The sequence below is a fragment of the Diceros bicornis genome, chromosome 10 (genome assembly GCF_020826845.1).
Source record: "Diceros bicornis minor isolate mBicDic1 chromosome 10, mDicBic1.mat.cur, whole genome shotgun sequence".
Classification (NCBI taxonomy): domain Eukaryota; kingdom Metazoa; phylum Chordata; class Mammalia; order Perissodactyla; family Rhinocerotidae; genus Diceros; species Diceros bicornis.
In genome coordinates this window covers 54,111,749-54,132,835 of record NC_080749.1, presented here as the reverse complement: position 1 = coordinate 54,132,835, position 21,087 = coordinate 54,111,749, and the positions used below count along the sequence as shown (strand labels likewise).

The 21,087-nt window shown below is 43.1% G+C and overlaps 1 protein-coding gene across 8 annotated transcripts in view; it reads right to left on the bottom strand.

Annotated features, from left to right (window-relative positions):
* RAPGEF4 (Rap guanine nucleotide exchange factor 4) overlaps positions 1 to 21,087 on the bottom strand; it is a 298,329-nt gene that overhangs the window by 17,093 nt on the left and 260,149 nt on the right. For all 8 annotated transcript variants that reach the window (XM_058549262.1, XM_058549268.1, XM_058549260.1 and 5 more), the window contains 9 exons: positions 17,822 to 17,961; positions 15,771 to 15,859; positions 14,990 to 15,020; positions 14,701 to 14,779; positions 13,360 to 13,506; positions 11,502 to 11,599; positions 5,491 to 5,616; positions 4,906 to 5,084; positions 1,919 to 2,009 (listed from right to left, as the gene is read on the bottom strand). In XM_058549262.1, coding sequence (XP_058405245.1) covers positions 1,919 to 2,009; positions 4,906 to 5,084; positions 5,491 to 5,616; positions 11,502 to 11,599; positions 13,360 to 13,506; positions 14,701 to 14,779; positions 14,990 to 15,020; positions 15,771 to 15,859; positions 17,822 to 17,961 — 980 coding nt within the window. The remainder of the gene's footprint in view (positions 1 to 1,918; positions 2,010 to 4,905; positions 5,085 to 5,490; positions 5,617 to 11,501; positions 11,600 to 13,359; positions 13,507 to 14,700; positions 14,780 to 14,989; positions 15,021 to 15,770; positions 15,860 to 17,821; positions 17,962 to 21,087) is intronic.

Below are 21,087 nucleotides of genomic sequence, written 5' to 3'. Positions count from 1 at the left end.
AGAATTATCCTGCCCCAAATGTCTATACCGCCGAGGCCGAGAAACACTGCTCCAGGCTATTCCTCCCGTTTGCTTTATCTCAGATTGGTCTTTCCCCTCTATTTTGAACTCTTCCCTCTGCCATGTGGCTTAACTACTTTCTGCTTTGTTCGTGGGCACTTTCACGTGTGTTCCACAGTTCCTGGAGGTCAGGCACTGTTCCTCACACTGCTCATGCAGCCATCACGGCACTTACTGGAGTTGTATGGGAAGCCCTTGGGAGGTTCTCAGTAAGGACAGGTAGATAAACCAAAATCAAAGATGCTTACGAATGAAAGCTCTTCCTACAGAATGATATAATTACATTTCACCTTAAAAAATAAAGGCTTGTAGATGATGAAAGATTCATCTTTTTTCAGCAACATGCAAGGATGAAAACAGAAGCTCACAGACCGGTATACTCCTTCCTAGTCCCCATGAAACTCAAGGACTGATCAATTAGCTCTCTCTCTCTTTGCTGATTGTACCCACTCCCCTTCTCAAGCAGCCTCCTGTTTTTCTTTTTAGACCAGGAAAGGGGACTCTGATAGTGTTTCCCACATGCTATACCCTTAATGTCTTCCTGCTGTTATGCAGTACCTACACCTGGCCTTCCTGGACCCCTATGAGGCTTTACTTTGATTTTCCCAACCAACTCATTTGGACTCCATGTGGGGGTTAGAAGCTGGAAGCAGGCTGGGAAAACAGACTACCTGAGAGGAAACCCTAGGTCTCTAGCGATTCCAAAGGCTGTGGGCTACGAGACAGGGGGGCCTGTACTATGGTTTCATTGCTTAGATTCGTTGGCAGCACTAACTCCGTCCTTTTACTAGCTGGAAGATGATCCAGCAGCCTAGCACGCAAGCCTCACCAATTCCCTCATTCCTATATTCAGAGGATGAGCTGCTGTGTGCTCCATCTGCCTGGAATTTTAAGAGAAATCCAAGACTGAAGGACTTGTGAGGACCTGCCCATAAACAATGGAAACATTTAGGAGGGACAGAGAAAGAAAACAGTTTCAAGAGGGAAGTGGGGAAGGAAATATTTCAAGGAGAACATTCAGAGACGCAAACAGCTGCCTGTCAGCACCATTGCAAATAAGTCTGTTAACTACTCCTTGCCCTCTTTTTGTTCCACTTACACATACTTTTTATTTTTAGTAAGAGTCTATTTTTGTATGTTCTATTAGAGTTTAGTATTTCTTTGACTATATACCACATGGAAGGGGTCAGGCACATTCTGAGTACTTAGCTAACGAAAAATGAAGATGCTCTCTAGCACGAATAATCAACCAAACATTAATCATATTTGCTACAGAAATTCACAACACACCTGCACAACTTTTGCCCCAAACTGAATATTAGCCAACTGTTGTTCCTCCATACGCAGAGAGGACTGCCAGGCAGTTAAGAGGCACTTAGTACTCTTAGTGTACTTAGCTGGGCCAAACAGTTGGCCTTCTGGCTAATTCTCCCAGGAGCAAAATAACTACTTGGATAAAAATGGATCCTCTGTCCTTTCTTAATTATAAATAAGGCTTATTGCAAAAGCAATATGCAGACATTCCAGAGAACAACAGAATCTATGAGCAAATTCTTTGAAGTCATCCAAGCAATGCTATTGATGCATATTATACCTAGGAACTAGACTTATTATTATTTACCTTGTATAGACCAAGAAACTGAGCCTCCCTATTCCCCCTATACACAAAAGAACAATACTTTTTTAAATTCATGCTCTAAGGCAACTAGAAAAAGGAGACAGGTCACCTCCCTCAAAGTGTCCCACCTTTTCTATTATTATGTGAGTGTGAGTGATATTTCTATAAAAAAGCTCACTGGTGAGCCTGTGTTTTCACTCTTAAGGCAAAAATCACAGCTGGATCTCAGCTGCAGCTTACCTCCCACGTTAGCGCCAGGCGGCTCACAGCAACATTACTTAGTCCCATGACGATGGCAAAAAAGGAATTCAGATTTTTGTACTCCTTACAGCTGAAACATAAGAGGCACATGTTTGAGTAAAATGCCACTTCTGAGTGAGATAAAAAAATTAGAGTTCTATTTTCTGATAGTCATTAATATTCGTCAGGACTCCTTTATGAGAACAGGCAAGGAGAGATTTCATGCACTGTGTAAGTTCCACTTGGGTGACCACGTTCTGCTGTTTGATTTCTCACTGTAATTTTAGAAAGGCGATGGTTTTGGCCATCTAAATTCAGGTTTTGAGAAGGAATTTAAAGATACCTACCCTAGGGATTGTTATTATAATCCCAAAGCTTACTAAAAGCCTTGTTGAACTTGGAGGGAAACATCTCACAGGATGGGAAGAGAAAAAGCAAATGTCCTTGAAGACTTTTAGCCGGAAGCTGGATACCTCCTCGGGCAGCTTGAGAGGGAACTAAGGAAATCATTCTGCTGCAGCCGCCATGGCTTCTGCCTGCCATGCAAACACTTCTAATTTGTTGAAAAATTATCAATTTAAAAGTCATGATCCCTATGGGCTCAGAGTTTTAAAACTGAGAAAAAAACATAAACCATTGACTAAAAAATAACCCTATTTTCTCTGTGTTTTATTGATGTTGATGAAGCTGATCATTTTGAATCTGTACTTATATCACTAAACTTTTATGAATATATATTTGGGAATAAGAATATTGTGGAACAAGACCAAGGATTCTTATGAGAATGGCAATAGTTAGCCCAAGTACTTGGTTTAACTTAAAAAAAGAAAGCAAAAAGGAATCCCCAACTTCTTCATACCAGCTCCTTGAAAAGGGAAAGACAAATTCATTTTACAATAAGTGTAAATCCTTCACCTCAAATCAATATGGTTATCTAAGTTGACTACTTCATAATTACATCTTGTTTGGATTAATATTTTTGTAAAGCCTACTTAAATTGTTGCATTAGTTGGCCATATTCTCCTTGCAGAGGTAGCAATGAGTGATTCTTAAATCGTCTGTATGGAAATGGGACAATAGATTTCAGAGACGCTGTAGTGTGTCTCATCCCACTGATGAGAAAGCAAGTGCTTTGCTATGTTGGGGCAGCAGGTCTCAGGACGGGGGCTGAAAGCAACTTCAGAGACCCCTGGGGCTGAAGGCCGTGAGTATGACCAGGTATACATGTGTGCCTTTCTTCTGTCCATGTGATCTTGAAAGGACATGCAGGACTGCAGACCTGCCTTTCTGGTCACTGTTACCAACTAACTTTATCACCCTAGGTAAGTCATGAAATTTCTCTGCATCTCAGTCTCTGCATCTCACTCTCTGCATCTGTAAAAGGGGAGGATAACATTTGGACCCCCAACTTCACAAAGTTCTGGGCAGGTCAAAGAGCTTAAATAGAATATGTTTAAGTTCTCTAAAAATATTATGCAAAACATGCTCCTGCCACTAGGTTTAGATCTCATTCTTGTAGATCTTGGTTTATGCAAGTCTACAGTCTTCTCCAGCTGGGTTCTGGAAAGAACTCCACTCTAGGACTGCACAGCTTAATAACAGTTAAATAATACAAACCAATTTATACCGAAGGCCAAATCCACCTACTTATTTCCATAATTAGAAGGGAGAGAGACAAGAAAGGCAAAAACATATAAGAAAAATTTCTGAGTTTTTGAAAAGCTCTTCTATGTTGCCTCTGTGAAATAACAGAATTAAGCCCCAAAAGGTTTCCTGATCTCCACATCTGTGTGCTGATTCCCTCTATCCTCTCCTTGCTGCACTCACCACGGCCAGGCTAAAGTGAGGAGAGAACGTGCTCCTTATAATGGGAAAGCACATACTGTCACAGTTTCCCTAATCACCTCCATCCAAACATATAAAGGCATTTGTCCCTTGCAACAGGACTATCTATTCAGGCTCCTAGGGGAAGTGGCTATACTCTGAACCAGAAATTATAAGCAAAATTTTACCAAATCTTTCTTCAAAAAGGCAGTTTTTCTAAATTAAGAAACCAGCATTCGAATCTAAAGGATTTGGATATCCTGTTGAACCCTCAAATTTTTGGCAAAATAATTCAAGGCGTTTGGCAAGCTGATGTGCATAAAATGTCAAGCAGCATTCCCTTCTTTGTTTAGCTCTGGAAATCACCCTGTATGGGACCTAAACTATTTGGCTCAAGAAAATTGCCGAGCTGGGGTCACTCATGCTCCCCACCTCCCTGTGTTCAAGCTCCCTGCCTTTAGAAAGGAAAGAAGTTTCCCAGCCACAAGCCACATTTAGCATTTTATTTTTAGCATTGTGGTGATACCAAAAACATGGAGGTAAACAGGAGGTTGTCAGGCATATCTAAATAGCAGAAGATTAAATTCATGTCAGGGAGAAATCTAACCGGCCCCTGCAGTAAATAAATTGTTTCCCATGAAGTGCTGTTAAATAGAATATTTATAAGATGTTTGCTTTTTCTGATGTTTATGGAGATGATTTTCATGTACCAGGTTAGCTTGCCTTTATGCATTTTACCGATTTTATTCTGGCTGAGTTGGGTGTGCTGTTGCACACGCAAGTTCCCACTGCCCTCTACTGGCGAGAACGTGTCATGTTGGACATCGATTTGAGCCTTTTAAAGAGAACTTTCTACAATGGAACTTTGCCAAAGGACTCTAAACTGAGGGAGGCACAAAGTCTGAGCAGTTTACAGCAAAAAGAGGTCACAACTTTGACCCAGTATCAGTGCTGTAAGATGTTAATTTATATATTATGTCAAATATTCCAAACTCAGACGAAATTCCTCTTTCACAAAAGTTCACTTATTCTTAAGCCCCTGTGGTTAGTCCTTGTGCATAAGGAGATCTTATATCTTGCTTTTCTTTTTAAGGTTCAGTCTAAGAGAACAAAATGAAAACACAGCTCAAACATTTTTCTCTTCCCAAGCTAAAGATACTTACTGGGCTGCTATCTTAATAAATTTTTTTAAGAGCTGAACACGCTTGCTGGGCTGGGGACAAAGGCAAATCTCTGTGACGACCCAAAACTGAATTTCATTAAATCTCCTCAGGAACAAATCCAAGTTTGCTGTGGTCTTTTTAAAATTATGCCTTCCAAATGTGTGATAGATTAGCTCCAGCTAGGGGAAAAAAAAAGGAAAATGATGTCACTTTTTTGTTTTTAAATCAAAACACCAGTGAGGCATCTCTATTTGTCAAGACAAATTGACGTTGGTCACCAAATGTGACTATGATCTCTGACTGGAAATGAACTTGTACTACAGATCTGAAGGGTTTCCATGAGGTTTGCTAAATGTATAAACTAGGTGCTCTTGGCTTCATATACTCAGGAAGACAGAGCTTACTATAAATCATAAAAATTTTTCTTTCACACTCACAGCCTTTATTAATAAACTAAATATTTGCAAAAATTATCACATGGTTTCCATATGGCAGCGTGTACGAACATTTGCAGCTGAGCAACGCCAGCAGGATTCATCCAGAATTGCTTAGGTACCGACTAATGCTCTCAATTGAGCACCTTACCTCATGCACACAGTTGAAGAGTTCCCAATCATAAATTGTCATCTGGTATGCTAAATCTTTGGAGCTCATCAGTTCAAAAGTTCCCACTGTTCCAACAGTTGGGCCTTCCTGTTCTGGCAGGGGAGTCTATGAATAATAATGCAAAAATATATCAGAATCTCAAAACAGTCAAAGACTTAATGCTGAACACCTTAAGGAGTTTCTGAGGGGAAAGGATTCTGGAAATGCTTTCAGGAATATCTCGAAACTTTGATTTTACCCAAAGGATAAGAACGCCTTTGCTCTTCATGCTCACTTGCTTCAGTGCCATCTTTATAGTCATCAGTGTCACTAGAGTCAATTCCATGGACTGAAAAATGTGGACCCTGGCAAATAAGATTCAGCGAAGGGTGACCTGTGGAAGTTTTCTTTAGCTTGGGCCTAAGAGCCCCCTGGAAATAATTCCTTTTCCGTGGTCAAGATATCAGAAGTTCTTGGAGATTTTTTTTCTCCTATTTCCCAGGGAAGCTGTTCCAAAGCAGGTACTGGTGGGCAGTTTTGAACATTCAGCCACAGTGCTGCTTACTGTTGCAGGGGCTGGTGACTGTGGAAAGTTGTTGCATCTCCTTCTCTTATAACACACTGCCTGCGGTTACTGGGTGACAGAGGGCTCTGCATACTGAGACTCCTCCACCCTCGAGGACAAGCTGAGCTACGCACGATATTCACATGGTCATGGTGTTTTGGGCTGGGCATCAAAAAACAAAACTCTGCTATTCTCTAGAAGACCCTGGGTCAAAACGTTCCATCCACCTTACTTATGCCATTTTTATTTTAATGAGAAATGATTTACAGTGCTTTTCCTTAGTAAGATGAATGATTTGCATACACTGGAAACATGTATTATACATTAATACCTGTGGATCTATAATATATGTACAAAGTTACACAAGTCACAGGAATTGAAAGGGAATTTCCCTAATATCATGCTAACCATATTTGGATATTCAATATTTAGGCTGGAAGTAGTAATAAAGTGCAAGTTCTATCATCATCATTATTATCATCATTGCCCATAACCATTACACTCTATAAATGCCCACTGCACTCTGGACACTAAAGAAATTACATGTTCAGGATGTGGGTGGTTCCTGCGTTTGAAAGTGTGCAGTCTAAGAGAGGAGTCGGCCCTGACCAGCAAGTACCCCACTGCATACCAATAAAGAGTCAGCTGCTGGCATTCATTGGATAGACAGAAGCATCAACACACGCCTGGCTCCCAGATACACAGATAAATAGGTGAGGGAGCATGCACGGGCTGTGAGAGTTAGCGGGCATTTGGAATGAATGTGTGGCCCTAAGAGGTTCTCAGAGAAAGAAGCTGGGCTTTAAAAGAGAAGCAGATAAACTCGGGTGGGTTAGAACAGTGAGATGTTCTCTGAGCATCCAGGATGGTCTGTTACAGGTTGAAGGATGGCAAAGGAGGCATGAAGGCGTGGAAGCTGTCATGAGACTTGCTTGGCAGGAACAGAGAGCTTGGGGAACCAGAGGGACAGCTCGAACAGCTTTTAGGAAGTCTTTGAGTACCACATGAGGAGTTTGGGCTTTGTAATAGACCAGGGTAGTGCCAGCTTTAGGGAGCAACAGACTCTAAATGTAAACATCACTCTAACTACATAGACTGGGACTGATTCCCTAATCTCTTGAATGTTTCTAGCTCTGGTAAGTTGGGGTCACAGTACCTAGCACCTAGGCTTGTTGGGAGGATTGGATGAGAATAATTTAAGTGTAGCATGAAGGCACAGTGCGTGGCACAAAAGAGGTCCCTATCCTCCCCTCCCCCCCAAATTAGTTCCCTTCCTAGATGTGCTGCAGCAATGCAAAGGGACAGGAACGTGTGATCAGTACAATACCGGGATGTAAGAACTAAATACCGTTGTTCCTGATTCACTCTATGCAGGGGACAGAGAGCAGGGAAGAAAAACAATTACTCCAAAGTTTTGAAACTTAGGGAACTGACCTAAAGCTGATGTGCAAGCAGCTTGTAGAAGCAAATAAGGAGAATGGTTTCCAGCAGCGTAGGTAGAAAAGTGGGGAAGCTTTTAAACTCTAGGTCTGAGGACACCCTCTCAGGCTCTGTCTGGCTCTCCATATTCTCCCTGCCCTCTTGCAGCTGCTACTGTGAATGCAGCCCCTCTGCTCCCCTGTGGAGCTGCCCTTGGGTTGGCTCTTTCCTCAGTCTACCCAGCTCCCTATCTCTTTTCCTTGAGGCCTTATGGCTTATCATCTAGGGGATTAATTAACCCAAGAACTACAGGGAAGACGCCAATATTAAGAAATATGCAAAATTCTTTCAGTGGTGGATGCTGGTCTATCATTCCTTCATCCCTTTTGAGAGAATCACAGCAAGTCCTGTTGAGTCTCTACTCTTATTTGAGTGGGCAGGGCTCACCAAGCCTCCTCCCTCCTTGGCAAAGGAGAGGCTGACCTTCCCTCCATGAACCACACCAAAGAGGCAATCTGAGCAGCAGAGAGTGCTCCTGTATCTCAAGTGGGAAATTTGCATGCTGACCCCAGGCCCCCTAGGAAGCATCTCCTTGGGCCATTTTCTCATAGATATCCTTGTGGAAATTTCCTACAGGTGAGGCACCGCAGAGCTTATGTAGGGTCTGCACTGAACAGACAGATCTGAAAACTGCCTACACAGAGGCACAGAACTCCCACAGACTCTCTCGCTCTGCTCTTTTTGAGCGGGGATTTCTTTGTTAAGGCTAGATGGTGGTGACCAGGAGCACAGCATGGTTACCCTCCCATTTTCCAGATGAGGAAACTAAGACATAAGAAAGGATGTGCTGATTATCAGTGGCAAAGACACCGCTAAAGTGAGCTGCCACCCCAGCATCCTCTTTCCTCATGCTCACACACCCTCTGTGCCTGACTCTGCAATGGCACTTGTCACATTGTATTCTTGTTACACTCTCGTGTCCCTCACTGTACTGTAAGCTCCTTGAGGCACACGGACCATGATGGATTCATCTTCAAGACCATCCCAGAGCCAGAACCATCCACAGTCCCTGGAATGATGGAGTAGGCACTAAATAAAGGTCTAAGGAATCAGTGAATGGATAAAAGCAGAACCAAATTACAGCACAATGGGATTTTACTGTAATTTGCTCTGTACTAATATTTATGCTTCAACAAAATGTCAAGAGAGTAAAGCTCCAGAATCCAAACCCTTAAGCAACTGGGATAAATCGCTGGCACTCTACTAACTCTAGACAACACAATTTAGTACTACAATGCGTTCTGTTCCAGACTGTTTGTGTTCATCTCATCCCTAACTTGACCATAACTGTGGTAAGGACAGAGGCCCCAGGACACTGGTCTAGTGTCACACAGAAGCTAGCACAGCACTGAGTGTAAAGCAGATGCTTCATAAGTATGTGTTGATGAATCAAAGGGTTTGGCCAACATTTTGTACTGCAGAGTCATCCTGTACGATTTTTCCTAGAAGGATGGTCCTCAGAGAAATCTTTAGAAAGCCGGAAAAGGAGCCCTGTGTCTACAGTTTTGTGATGCAGGTAAGGTCTGACCACTCCTTAGGATGACGGCATAACTCGCAGCCGAGTAAATGGCAGAGCACCGACAGGGAAGAAGTTAAACAAGTTCATCTCCCGGGTAGTGGTTGCAAAGTGAGTTCCTTGCAATTACTCAGGCCTTAAAATGGAAGCCTAGCCAGGACTAAGAACTTGTAGGGCTGCAGGATGATGTGCACACAAACAGAGGCTGACAAAGGTAGTATCTGCCCCCCAGGGAGCTGGAGTCGGTCCACACTCTCCATCCACAACCACGTCGCTGCACATTGCAGCCAAGACCCAGCTGGCAAGAGAGGCCGGAGCACCATGTGGCAAACACATCAGGCAGCACCTTCAAGAGGGCTATGGCTAAACTGGCATTTGATGGCTCTCATATCCAGAAGAGGGCAGCATGACTCATTTATGACATTTTTCCCCCAATCCCTCAATGTTAGGAAGTATATATCTTCTTTTTGTTTGTTTTTTGTTTTTGTTTTTGTGAGGAAAGTCAGCCCTGAGCTAACATCCATGCTAATCCTCCTCTTTTTTTTGCTGAGAAGGACCTGCTCTAAGCTAACATCTATTGCCAATCCTCCTCCTTTTTTTTTTTTTCCCCAAAGCCCCAGTAGATAGTTGTATGTCATAGTTGCACATACTTCTAGTTGCTGTATGTGGGATGTGGCCTCAGCATGGCCGGAGAAGCGGTGCGTCGGTGTGCGCTAGGGATCCGAACCCGGGCCACCAGTAGTGGAGCGTGCGCACTTAACTGCTAAGCCACGGGGTCAGCCTGGGAAGTATTTATCTTTTACAAAGCAATGCATGCAGTTGACTAAAAAAGCATATAAAAAGGACTGTGAGCAGACTCAGATCTTACAGCACTGGTGGTCAGGGAAAGCCCAGGGTGCTCATGGGCTGCGATGGAGGAGGGATTAGTAAGAGAACGAATGCCACCATTTGCCGAGTTCCTCTCCAGGTAAATTCAAGACTGCAAAAATCTGCTTAACTGAGCTGGTGTGCACAAATGGCTCTCCCCAAACCAGAAAATCAGAATTACCATGAGTCTAAAATGAGCTCTAAAAAGTCCAAGGAAGAGAATCCTGATTTACCTAGAGTGTCTGATTTGGTTAAAGGTGAACGTATTCACGCATTATTTATGCAGGTAGACTCTTCCCCACAATGCGATGCATCTTACCTCTAGCTCCTGTGTGGCACTTTTCCTGGTAAAGAAGTTCTGTGTGTCCAAAGACGGAAAAAACTAGTTCTTTATCCTCTGAACTGGCCCCACAGGCTTTTTTTTTTTTTTTTTTGTGAGGAAGATCAGCCCTGAGCTAACATCCGTGCTAATCCTCCTCTTTTTGCTGAGAAAGACCGGCTCTGAGCTAACATCTATTGCCAATCCTCCTCCTTTTTTTTTTTTCCCCCTAAAAGCCCCAGTAGATAGTTGTATATCATAGTTGCACATCCTTCTAGTTGCTGTATGTGGGACGCGGCCTCAGCATGGCTGGAGAAGCGGTGCGCCAGTGTGCGCCCAGGATCTGAACCCGGGCCGCCAGTAGCAGAGCGCACGCACTTAACCTCTAAGCCACGGGGCCGGCCCTCCACAGGCTTTTTAAGATACTTTAATAGCTACTCATCTCTGTGCCTAATTTTTACAGGATAAATAGAAATGAACCCTACCACCTGCATAGAAGAGCATCGGCAACTCAATTATTAGCATGAGCTGATTAACCCTTTATTTACAGAGAGCTCTGTGTGGCTGGGAACAAGTGTTTCGGAGACTTTGGGAAGACTGCTGGCCTCTGGTGTTTCCTTCGCGAGACAGAATTTTCAGGGAACAGCATTTTACTTAGACTGGAGAGTGGCTTTGACATAATGCATTTCTACATCCCCTTAAGGAGTATGACAAATCCCAACATGTTGTCTTAAAAAAAAATTATTTCCAGGGCCATCCCTGTGGCTTAGTGGTTAAGTTTGGTGCACTCTGCCTCGGCAGCCTGGCTGTGTGGGTTTGGATCCTGGATGCAGACCTACATCACTCATCAGCCATGCTGTGGCAGCAACCCAGATACAAAATAGAGGAAGACTGGCAACAGATGTTAGCTCTGGGCGAATCTTCCTCAGCAAAAAAAAAAAAAAAAAAAAAAATTATTTCCATCCTGGTCTAAGTATTCAGATTTTTAATGTTAACATTTAAATTGGGAACATCTCAAGGAGGTGAATTACTACAAAGAGTTCTGAAAGCTGAATAGTGGTGTTCCTTGGCTACTTTCCACCAAAGAAAATCTAGAGCTCAGAGCGTCTCAAACACCTGAGGCTTATCTAATAGACTGCAGAAAAAGAAAAAGCCAAGTAGCATTCAAGATTTTTTAGCAACTCGGCTCAACATGACTGCAAAATTAAGCTGCAGACAAGTTTTTCTGATTGCAGACACTGCTCTGAGGAGGCATCCACACCTACCAATGAATCGAATTGCTCTCGCGGGCAAGCAAACAGGCGTCCATTAATGGTGAGCGTCGTAAATACCGAAACATCATTAGGTCTGAGCACCACCTTTTCTGTGAACATAAAAGCACGAGATTGCCTATTAAATGCATCTGAGATTTGCAGCACTGCCCTAATCACACCAACAAATTGCTGGCTTGGTGAATTACTGGAACACGCAGAGCGACTACATAAAATATAGTACTGAAGGGACCCACTCGATAAAAAGGACGCAGCATTCAGGCAGCACATGACACTTAGGATGCCATCAGAAATGACCACAAAACAGGGATGGAAATACCTGAGGGTCAATTCACCCAGTTCTGTGCTATCACCGTAATTACATACAAAAACCGCACTTGCTGTTTATGTAACAAGTTATGTTTCCAGATGGTAATCATGCCCAGCACTTTGGAGATGGAAATATCACTTTTAGAAAACTTAGTTTCTGAGATGCCACATGAATTTAGATGCAAATTTATTATCATTCTTTCACGTATTCCCTAATTTGGAAGCCAATTGCATTACCTAGATTAAGTCTCTTATATTTCAAAAATGAATTCATTCAATAAATATTTACTTAGCATTTACTACATGCAGGACACTGCTCTAGGCATTGAGGATGCAGAAGGGAACAACACAGAAAAAAAATCCGGGTCCAAATAGAGCTTACATCACAGCGAGGGATGCAGACAGTGAACAAGATAAACATATTAGAGAGTGAGCGGTGAGGAGGAGGAGAAAGTAGAGCAGGGAAGGAGGCCAGGAAGCATGTGTAAGGGAGAGAGGCTACAATTTTAGAAAGGGAATCAAGCAAAGGAAGGGGGGCCTCAGTGAGACACTGACATTTGAGTGAAGACCTGAAGGAAGTGAGGGAGGGACCCAGGATAGTGATGGGAAGACTGCGCCAGAGGGATGGGTGAGGGCAGACATCCTGAGTCTTGTGCAGCTGGGACAGAAATGGAAGGGGATATCTCTGGACTCCAAGATGCACTTTAAAATCCTACATCGGTGGAATCATTTGCCTTTAAACACGTCAGAAATGGCTCACACAATCCTGAAGGATCCCCCACTGGCTACCAGATCATTACTGGATAAATGAGCCTTACTGTTCCTTCCTCCAAGCTCTCACTGCAACACGTGCTGACCGTTCCTAAACTCTTGCCAGCATGGATTTAGTTGTTTATTTACTGTCTAACTCCTCACTGGCCTTGGGGCAACTTGGGTGCATGGGCTGTGTCTAACCCATCTTCTCCTGTCACAGCCACATTAACTGGCAAGTAAATATATGACGAACGAATAAATGACATTTCAGGAAAGCATAGAGTAATCAGGTAATCCTGCGTGGGGAAACACTCCTCATTTCATTCGATGAGCTGGGTCCTGCCCTCTCTACTGGGTAAGGAGGGGAACCATCATCAGCTGAAAAGAACTGGCCTACGACCACCTCCAACTTCAGACTTGAGCTTGTCAAGCTAGATGCCCTCTTAGGGTCTACATTTCTCAGAGCTCCAAGGTTTAAGCTTTTTTGTTTAAGGTTTATAAGGAAAGAACTCCAGGCTGACATCCACACCAAAGCCCTCAGTTCCAGTTGCCTCAGATAGATCATTTCACCTCTCTCTGCTTTAGAGTGGGTACCTGCCAGATAGGGGATGTTAGACACTTACCCAGCCCACCTCTAACCGCATTATTTCTGTTATTGGTGGGAGCACACCCAGCACCAATTTGTCCCTTTGGATCAGCTTGGAAGGGCCATGCTACCTCCTGGTGGGGTTGCTGTTTCGATGGGATATTCCACTCTGCAGAAGCCCAAAGTACTAATTAAGGCTGTTACCTCCTCCAGAACTCATCTTGACTATAATCAAGCCTTCTCCAGAGCCCAGTTTGTCAGCAACTGCGCTGATGACTTCCTTCACCGAGGCGGCCACTGGCACTCGAATGGTTGTGTAGGTGTGGTCCATGCAATAGACCTTAAACAGAACTATTGGGAAGGCAGTAACAATGTGGTAAATTGGTCTTGGGAGTTCTTAAGAAAACTGTAAGCTATGCAACATGTTTAGACATCCTCCAAAATTTGCATCATCTTGCCATTCTTATCATTGTATTTATTTGTAAATGAGTGTCTACGCCCATGCCTGCCCCCTTCTAAAACTCCTTACCTTAGCATTGGTCTAAGAATAGGCACACACATGGCTGCCATCCCCAATTAAAAAACAACAGATATTTGTGAAAAACCCACAAATAGCTCATGGGAAAACCAAGAAGTATGTTTAGGCCAATTTTCTGGTTCTGCCCTGGTGTGCAAGCCTCTCCTTTTACACTAGAGGAAGTGCCGTGCTGTAAGCTGATCACTAGATAACTGGTGCCCGGTGTGGTGGCGGGGAGCCAACATTAACACGTCTGCACACAGGAGAACTTCTGCCTGGGGCCATGAACATATGCTGACACTCCTGCTTGCTTGTTCACCGGTTTGTGTACTTTGGGGCCTGGCCACATAGCTCGGGCGGTATTTAGCATAGCAGATCCGTATATGGCACCCACAGGCTGACCTCTGAACACACAAATCCTGGAAGAAATTCCAGCTACTGTAATTCTTGGGTTTAGAGGCACTCCCAAATTATAAGATTCATTTGTGGCTTAAAAAGAAAATTTTATCATTGTTATTAATTTTATTTTGGTTTTGGTTCTTTGGACAAAGCTTAACCAACCAAACAATAATAGCCAGCATCTGCACCTCCCTGAGGGCTGCTAAGGAGGCTGTGCTCAGGGCCAGAGCGCCCTCCCTGGGCAGGAGCCCTACTCTGCAGATGACCCTGGCACCTCACCTTGGCTAGGCATCTTCAAAGTGCCAGCCACCTTCCCGCCAGCTCTTCCCAGAGGTGGGAAACCTTGACAACTGGTCCCTGAGATCATCTTTCTTTCCTTCAAGGCAAGGTGGTAGTGGGGGACAGGCAGAATCAGGGCAGTGTAGACGAGCACCTCAGCTCCAGGCACAGAGTTCAAGAACATAAGTAACTGGAACACTTATGGGTACCCCCAAGCAAACCATGTGGAGGGCAAAGGGGACACTCCAAGAAAAGCTATTCTGTGGGTCCAAGGTGATGATTCCCAGGGGGAAGATTTTATTCTGACTTTAAATAATCTACACAACCACGAGTTGGAAGAGAATTCTCACCTTCATCAGAGCCGCGGATAGGCTGGCGCTTCTGGGCTCTCTCATCGCCCGTGTTGAACTGTTGCAAAAGAACTTTGTGCTGTAAACATAACGACAGCAAATGCCATATGAGGAGAATGACCGACACACAATTGCAACTCAGAGGAAACATGTCTGAGAAGCAGCCAGAGTTAAGAAAAGAAGATAATATATTTTGTATTTAAAAAACATCACTTTTATATATTGCAATATATTATTTCTGGAGAACTGTCATTCTGCAGGGCACAATTAGAGAATCCTTGCCACTTACCTTCTTCTGTGGAGCTTTTGCATCTTCTGAACTACGAGAAATAGAGAAAGCACATTATTTAATACCATTGGTACTATTATTTTAAATTGCTTCATTTGTACATAACTTTCATCTTATGTTAGAAAATGAAATCACAGCATCCCTTCAGGAGGCAATATGAGCCTCTTCATTTTAATACTAAGAGACCAAACCACAGAGGAGACAGTGAAGAGATCAGCTCTTGTCACAGGCAGATGCCCAGCAGAACGATGTTAAAAGCCAGGATTTCTAGCTTTTGAAGTATCTAGTAGCATACAGTCTCTCCAGTATTTAATCTATGGCTCAAGGAACAGCACGTGAAAATCTTTGTTTTCACTGAGAGGACACAAATATTCACCATCGACAGCTTTGGCAGCAGAAAGCGAATTTTCCATATAAGTAATTCCCCTCAAGCTTTCTTTAAATGCCACTGACCATTTTATTACTGGATTCACTGCTTTGAACCAAGGGGACCCAAGTTTATTGAGTTAGATGCCCCAAAGGAGGATCTTTGCCTTTTCAGACTTTCTCTCAGCAGCCGTCCAGCACACACAGCAGCTGAGCAGAATCTCAGTCTTTTTGCTCATCTGGCCTTAACGCACCAACTACGTCCAAGGCCCAGGCTGCCCAGATCAGAACACTGTGTGGCTGTTGAAAAACCAGCTTTCATCTTTTTGGGGAAAGGACATTTTGGTAGATGTTTTGATCCAGAGGGAGGCACTTACTTGAAGAAAGCACACCCCAAAGCCAAGCCCCTCCTTACATTTGCTTGACAATCTTCTCCAACTCGGGCAGTTGCTCCTTGAGGGCAGCAATCATCCGGGCATCATCTGATACAGACACATAAAACTCCTGTAATTGGCAAAGGTCACAGGCTTTTAACAAGAACCACAAAAGGTACACAATTCTGTAAAGAGCAATAAAGACATGTCCCCATGTCATCTGCTTCATTAGCATTTCCAGACCATGGTTTCATGGACTGGAGACAAAAAAGGAAAAGAAAACGTTACAATACGTCTAAATTCAAAATTGCAAGTGAGACAAAGTTTTGGAAATAGATAGTGATGATGTTTGCATAATATTGTGAATGTAATTAACGCCACTGAATTGTAAAGTTAGACTCGTGAAAATGGCAAATTTTATGTTTAATATCTTTTACCACAATAAAAATATAAAAATTATTTTAAAAAATTGCAAATGAATTGTTATATGATATTTATATGAAAGGCAATATAACTCAATGTTTTGGAGTGGGTCATTTTATAGTCTACCCTTTAGGAGCATTTTTTTCACTTCAGTATTTTTTTCAGGGAAAGTTTAACATTTATTTTGAATATTATTTTAGTTTTTGTTGTTTATTTAGTATTTACCACCAGCTGTGGTTACCTGGTGGTGGTAAAAACGCAGACATGGTCTTTAGCACTGTACTGAATTTATAGTGAGTTGAGTTTGTGCCACAAACTCAGGTCTCTTTCTGACGTCCCAGGAACTGTCCTGACCACAGAGCAGCAGCAGCAGCTGTGCCCTGCTTTGTTCAGGAGCAGTGGCCTCCACAGCAGAAGATGAAGCTGCCAGCGCCAGCTTAATCACCACTTTGGTTCCTCTGCAAAATGGTCCTTTACTCAATGGGTAGAGGCCATGAGTCACCTATGGCCCCAAGAGACTATTATTCCTTTACATTCTTAAAATACTTCATTCCACAGCCTTGAGGGACTCTCACAGTCCACTCTTCCTCCCTGCCTCACCTTTCTGCCTGCCAAATGATATTATTAGAAAGAAGAGAGGGGGTATGTTTCTTTTGGATAATTCATTCTTTTTTTTTTTTGGTGAGGAAGATTGTCCCTGAGCTAACATCTGTGCCAATCTTCCTCTATTTTGTATGTGGGATGCCTCCACAGCATGGCTTGATGAGCAGTGTGTAGGTCTGCCCCAGGATCTGAACCTGTGAACCCCAGGCCGCGGAAGTGGAGCACTTGAACTTAACCACTATGCCACTGGGCTGGCCCCTGGATAATTCATTCTTGAATATAAAGACTGAAAAAGTTTGAAATAGTAGCCACATTGCCTTTTGACTGCACAGAAGTAAGGTCCTCATCTAAGTTTTGGAGGACAGAGTGAGTCACCAAGGATTAAATGCCAAGGTCAACGCTGCACTGTGAGGCTGGAGCCAGGGGAAGGAAAAGGAAAGTTCAGCTTAAAGTAGTGTTTACAAAATAAATCATGTCTCTTCAGAACTACCTCACAGTCCTAGCATAATTTCTCAATAAAATTATCTGCTTCACTCCACTCAAAAATCTACCATTTGATCTAGTAATCCCGCTTCCAGGAATGTAACCAAGCACAGACCTACTTGCACAAAAATGCGCCCTACACTATTATTCTAGGGAGGCGAAAATGGAAATGATGTAAATATTGAACAATATGGGAACGAATAAACATATCTGTGGCACAGGCACTCAAAGGTCATTAGAAATTTTTATTAGAAAGACTGTAATGACATGGAAAAATCCTTATATAAAGTTAAGTGGAAAAGTAGTCTTGCAAATTAGGAGTACTATGTGATTACAACTTACAGAAAATGTACAAAGAAAAAGAGACCAAATGAAAATACATTAAAATGCTAGCAGTTACTGAATTTGAGTGGCAGGGTAATGGATGATGTTTTTCTTTGCTTTTCATATAGTACCTTCTTGATGAATGGATATGTTAACAAAGTCTAGAATTCGCAATTATCGTCTCTCCAAGGAAGCTGCCTGGGCAGTCCTTGTATTGTGGGACAACGACGTATTCTTGGACGGGACGACTCCCGCTTACCTCCAGGAAAGCCATAGCCACGTCATCCTCTTGTAAGATGTCTCCATACACGGCGGCCCACTGCAAAACCAGGCGGATGACTCGCCTCTTATTGTTGAGGGCATAGTCCATTTTCTCCTGTTCTGTACCTTGTGAAGGCTGTGCATGGTAAGTGCCGAGGAGTCAAGGAAGACATTTAGCCATTTCACACTCATTTCATTGTGTTACTTGCAAAGGCAGAGAGTGACAGATCCCAGCTTTAGAAAGCCAAACTTTTGGACTGATGGAATTTCTCCCTTAGTCCTCAAGGAAAGCCCCAACCACAAAGGTTCTGAACCAATGCATACCAACCCTTGTGAACGCCTGCTGACTTTGACCTGGAATTAGACTTGCAGGCTCCACTTGGACTCGTGAGTTGACCAGGATTCTTGGGCCTATAGCTCCAGCTCTCATCAGGCTCTCTGTTTGATTTTGTTCTTTCTTCGATTACATTCCCTGCCAGCCCTCCGTCTTGCCCTTCACCTCTATAGGTGGTAATGCTTCTTGCTTGTCTCTGGGTGCCTTGCCACCTCTTGTTGGTTCCCATAATTCTGCACACACCTCTATAATCCCCTTCATTATACACATTTCAGTTAAGCCCTTCGAGTGGGCATCCAGTCCTGCATAACTGTGACTGATACAAAGAGTGCATGGGAGGGGAAGGGAGGCTGGAGGAGGATAAGCTCACCCAGAGTTAGGAAGAGGAAAGGTTCCTGCTGTATTGATCTTCCGGTGAGGGACTCAGGCACACTTTTTATACCATCCCTTCCTCTCTTGTCTAGAACCACAACAACTCATATTGCCTTTTTGTGCATTTATGGACAGCCATCTTAACTAAACTATAAGCTCCTTAAGGATTGGGATGATATATTATTTGTCCTGTATTTGGTACCATGCCTAGCACAGTGACTTTCATCTAGAAATTTTATTTGTCCATTAATACAACAAATACTTAATTGAGTGCCTACTATGTGTGTCAGGTGAAGGTCCCTGATCTCGGTTTACATTCTTGTGTGGATTACAGTAGGGAGAACACAGTATGTAATCCAGAAAGACTTTAGATTAGACATACCAGTCCTTTTTCAGTGATTTTTAATAGTTCATATTATTGACAGTTAGCTCATAGAACAATTTCCTCTTTACAACTTACACTGTAACTTGCACATAGAGTACCTCAGTTAAGCTCTACTTTAGTCTTGTGATGAAAACATCGTTCCCTTCTACAAGTGAGCAAACTGACAGTTTTTTGCTGTTAGCACCCTCCCGTCAATTCTGACTCCTAGCGACCCTGTGCACAAGACAGCAGAACCCTGCCTGGTCTTTATGTGCCATCCTCTCACCTTCTGGCACTGTATCAGACAATGTTCTGCTGTTATTCAAAGGGTTTTCATGGCCAATTTTTTAAGAAGTGGGTGGCCAGGTCCTTCTTCTTAGTCTGCCTTAGTCTGGAAGCTCCACTGAAACCTGTCGACCATAGGTGACCCTGCTAGTATTTGAAATACCGGTGGCATGGCTTTTGGCATCACAGCAACACACAGCTGCCACAGTATGACAACTGACAGATGGGTGATGTGGTTCACTGACTGGGAAGCGAACCTGGATCTCAGGGGTGAGAGCACCAAATCTTAACTGCTAAACCACCAGGGCTGGCTAAATGGACAGTAAAGGAGCATAACTGGTCAGGATTGTATAGTGAGAGTGTAGAGCTGGTTTTGAGTCCAAGACTCCTAATACCATCTAGTTTTCTTCCCCATTACATGATACCCCCGTGCCTCACAGTTGGCTACAAGACTGGCTGTGCCTTAGCTTACAACCATGACTTGAAAGCACTGTAGAAAACTGCCTGGTGGCAGTGCTGTGCTTGAGAGCTACACCAGTAAAGGGCCTTTCTAAAGGGACTATAAATAATCATGATCAAGGTAAACGACAACCTTAAAGCAAAGGTTTACTGCATGTAAATGGGTTGCAAAATGGCTTTCATAAATTGAGCACGGGATTCATAAAAAAGAAAATTGCTCAACCTGTATTGCTACAATTCTCTCTGAGCTTACAATAAAAAAAGGCAAGAAAGATCACTTTATGTGAAAATTATTTCTTTTCTGATTAACCCTTTTGTCTCTTGCTTGTATGCACACATAACTCAGTTTTTCTTTCCAAAGAATTGCAATGCTGGGCTCTACATTTTATCACTACTTTTTATGGTGCCTAGCAGCACAGTCACGCACACGGTGGGTACCAATTGAGTAATTCTTGACCAACTGAAAAATATGCACTGGTTCACTCGAGAGGGAGAGAGAGACAGACAGAGACACAGAGAGAGAGATAGAGAAAAAGAGAGAGAGAGATTCTTTCGTACTGGTATTAGGCTGAAATGGCTTGAAACATCAAGATAATATCAAGTGGATATAATTCTAACTTTCCAGATGATTTTGACTTAGACTCAAGGAAGCAATGCAAATGCTTGTGTGTTGGATACAGGGGCATCAGCAGCACACCTGTCGCTAATCTATGGCTCCCTAGGACAGGATAACTAAATCTACATTATCTCTGTGGGTCAGGACAAAGATTTTTCTTGTCCTCTTTCCTGCTGGGGAAATCTGTCTTTTGTCTACAATAAAAGATAGAATACACGATTGGAAGGGTTAACACAATAACACTTCAAATGTGTGTAGAGCTTTACAGTTGATAATAAATAGGCTCAGTGTGCTCACCTGATCCCATAATGCTCTCTACAGCCTGAGGGGAAATACCCACAGATGAGGAAACTGAGCACCAGAGAGAAGAGATCGGCCCAAGGTTGTTCAGTGAGTAAATGGTGGGGCTTACCAATCCAGACAGGGCTCTTTCCATCATTGCCACTCCACAGCCCCAAACAGTGGCTACAGTGACTAGACATTAGTGCTTGAGTTCATGCAATTATTAAGAATAATTGCATCTGGGAAACAAAAATCCTAATGAGAAAGAGATTCCCTTTTTTTTTTTGGCTGAAGTTCTGAGTTTCCTAGAGCTGACTCAGCATGTTGAATAACTAAACCAGCTGAAGGACACCCTCAGCTCTTCATGAGTAACTCCACAGCCTCCTGAGAGCTAGCACTGATGGAATCCAGGGGGGCTAGGAAGAGGCTTTCTCCCTCTTCTCATGAAAGTTTAGTATTTTTGCCTCTGGAAAAAGAAAAGGAAGCACTGATTTGTTCCACAAAGTCTTGCCTTTCCCCTTAGAGATGTTTATTTACTAAAAGGGAAGTCGG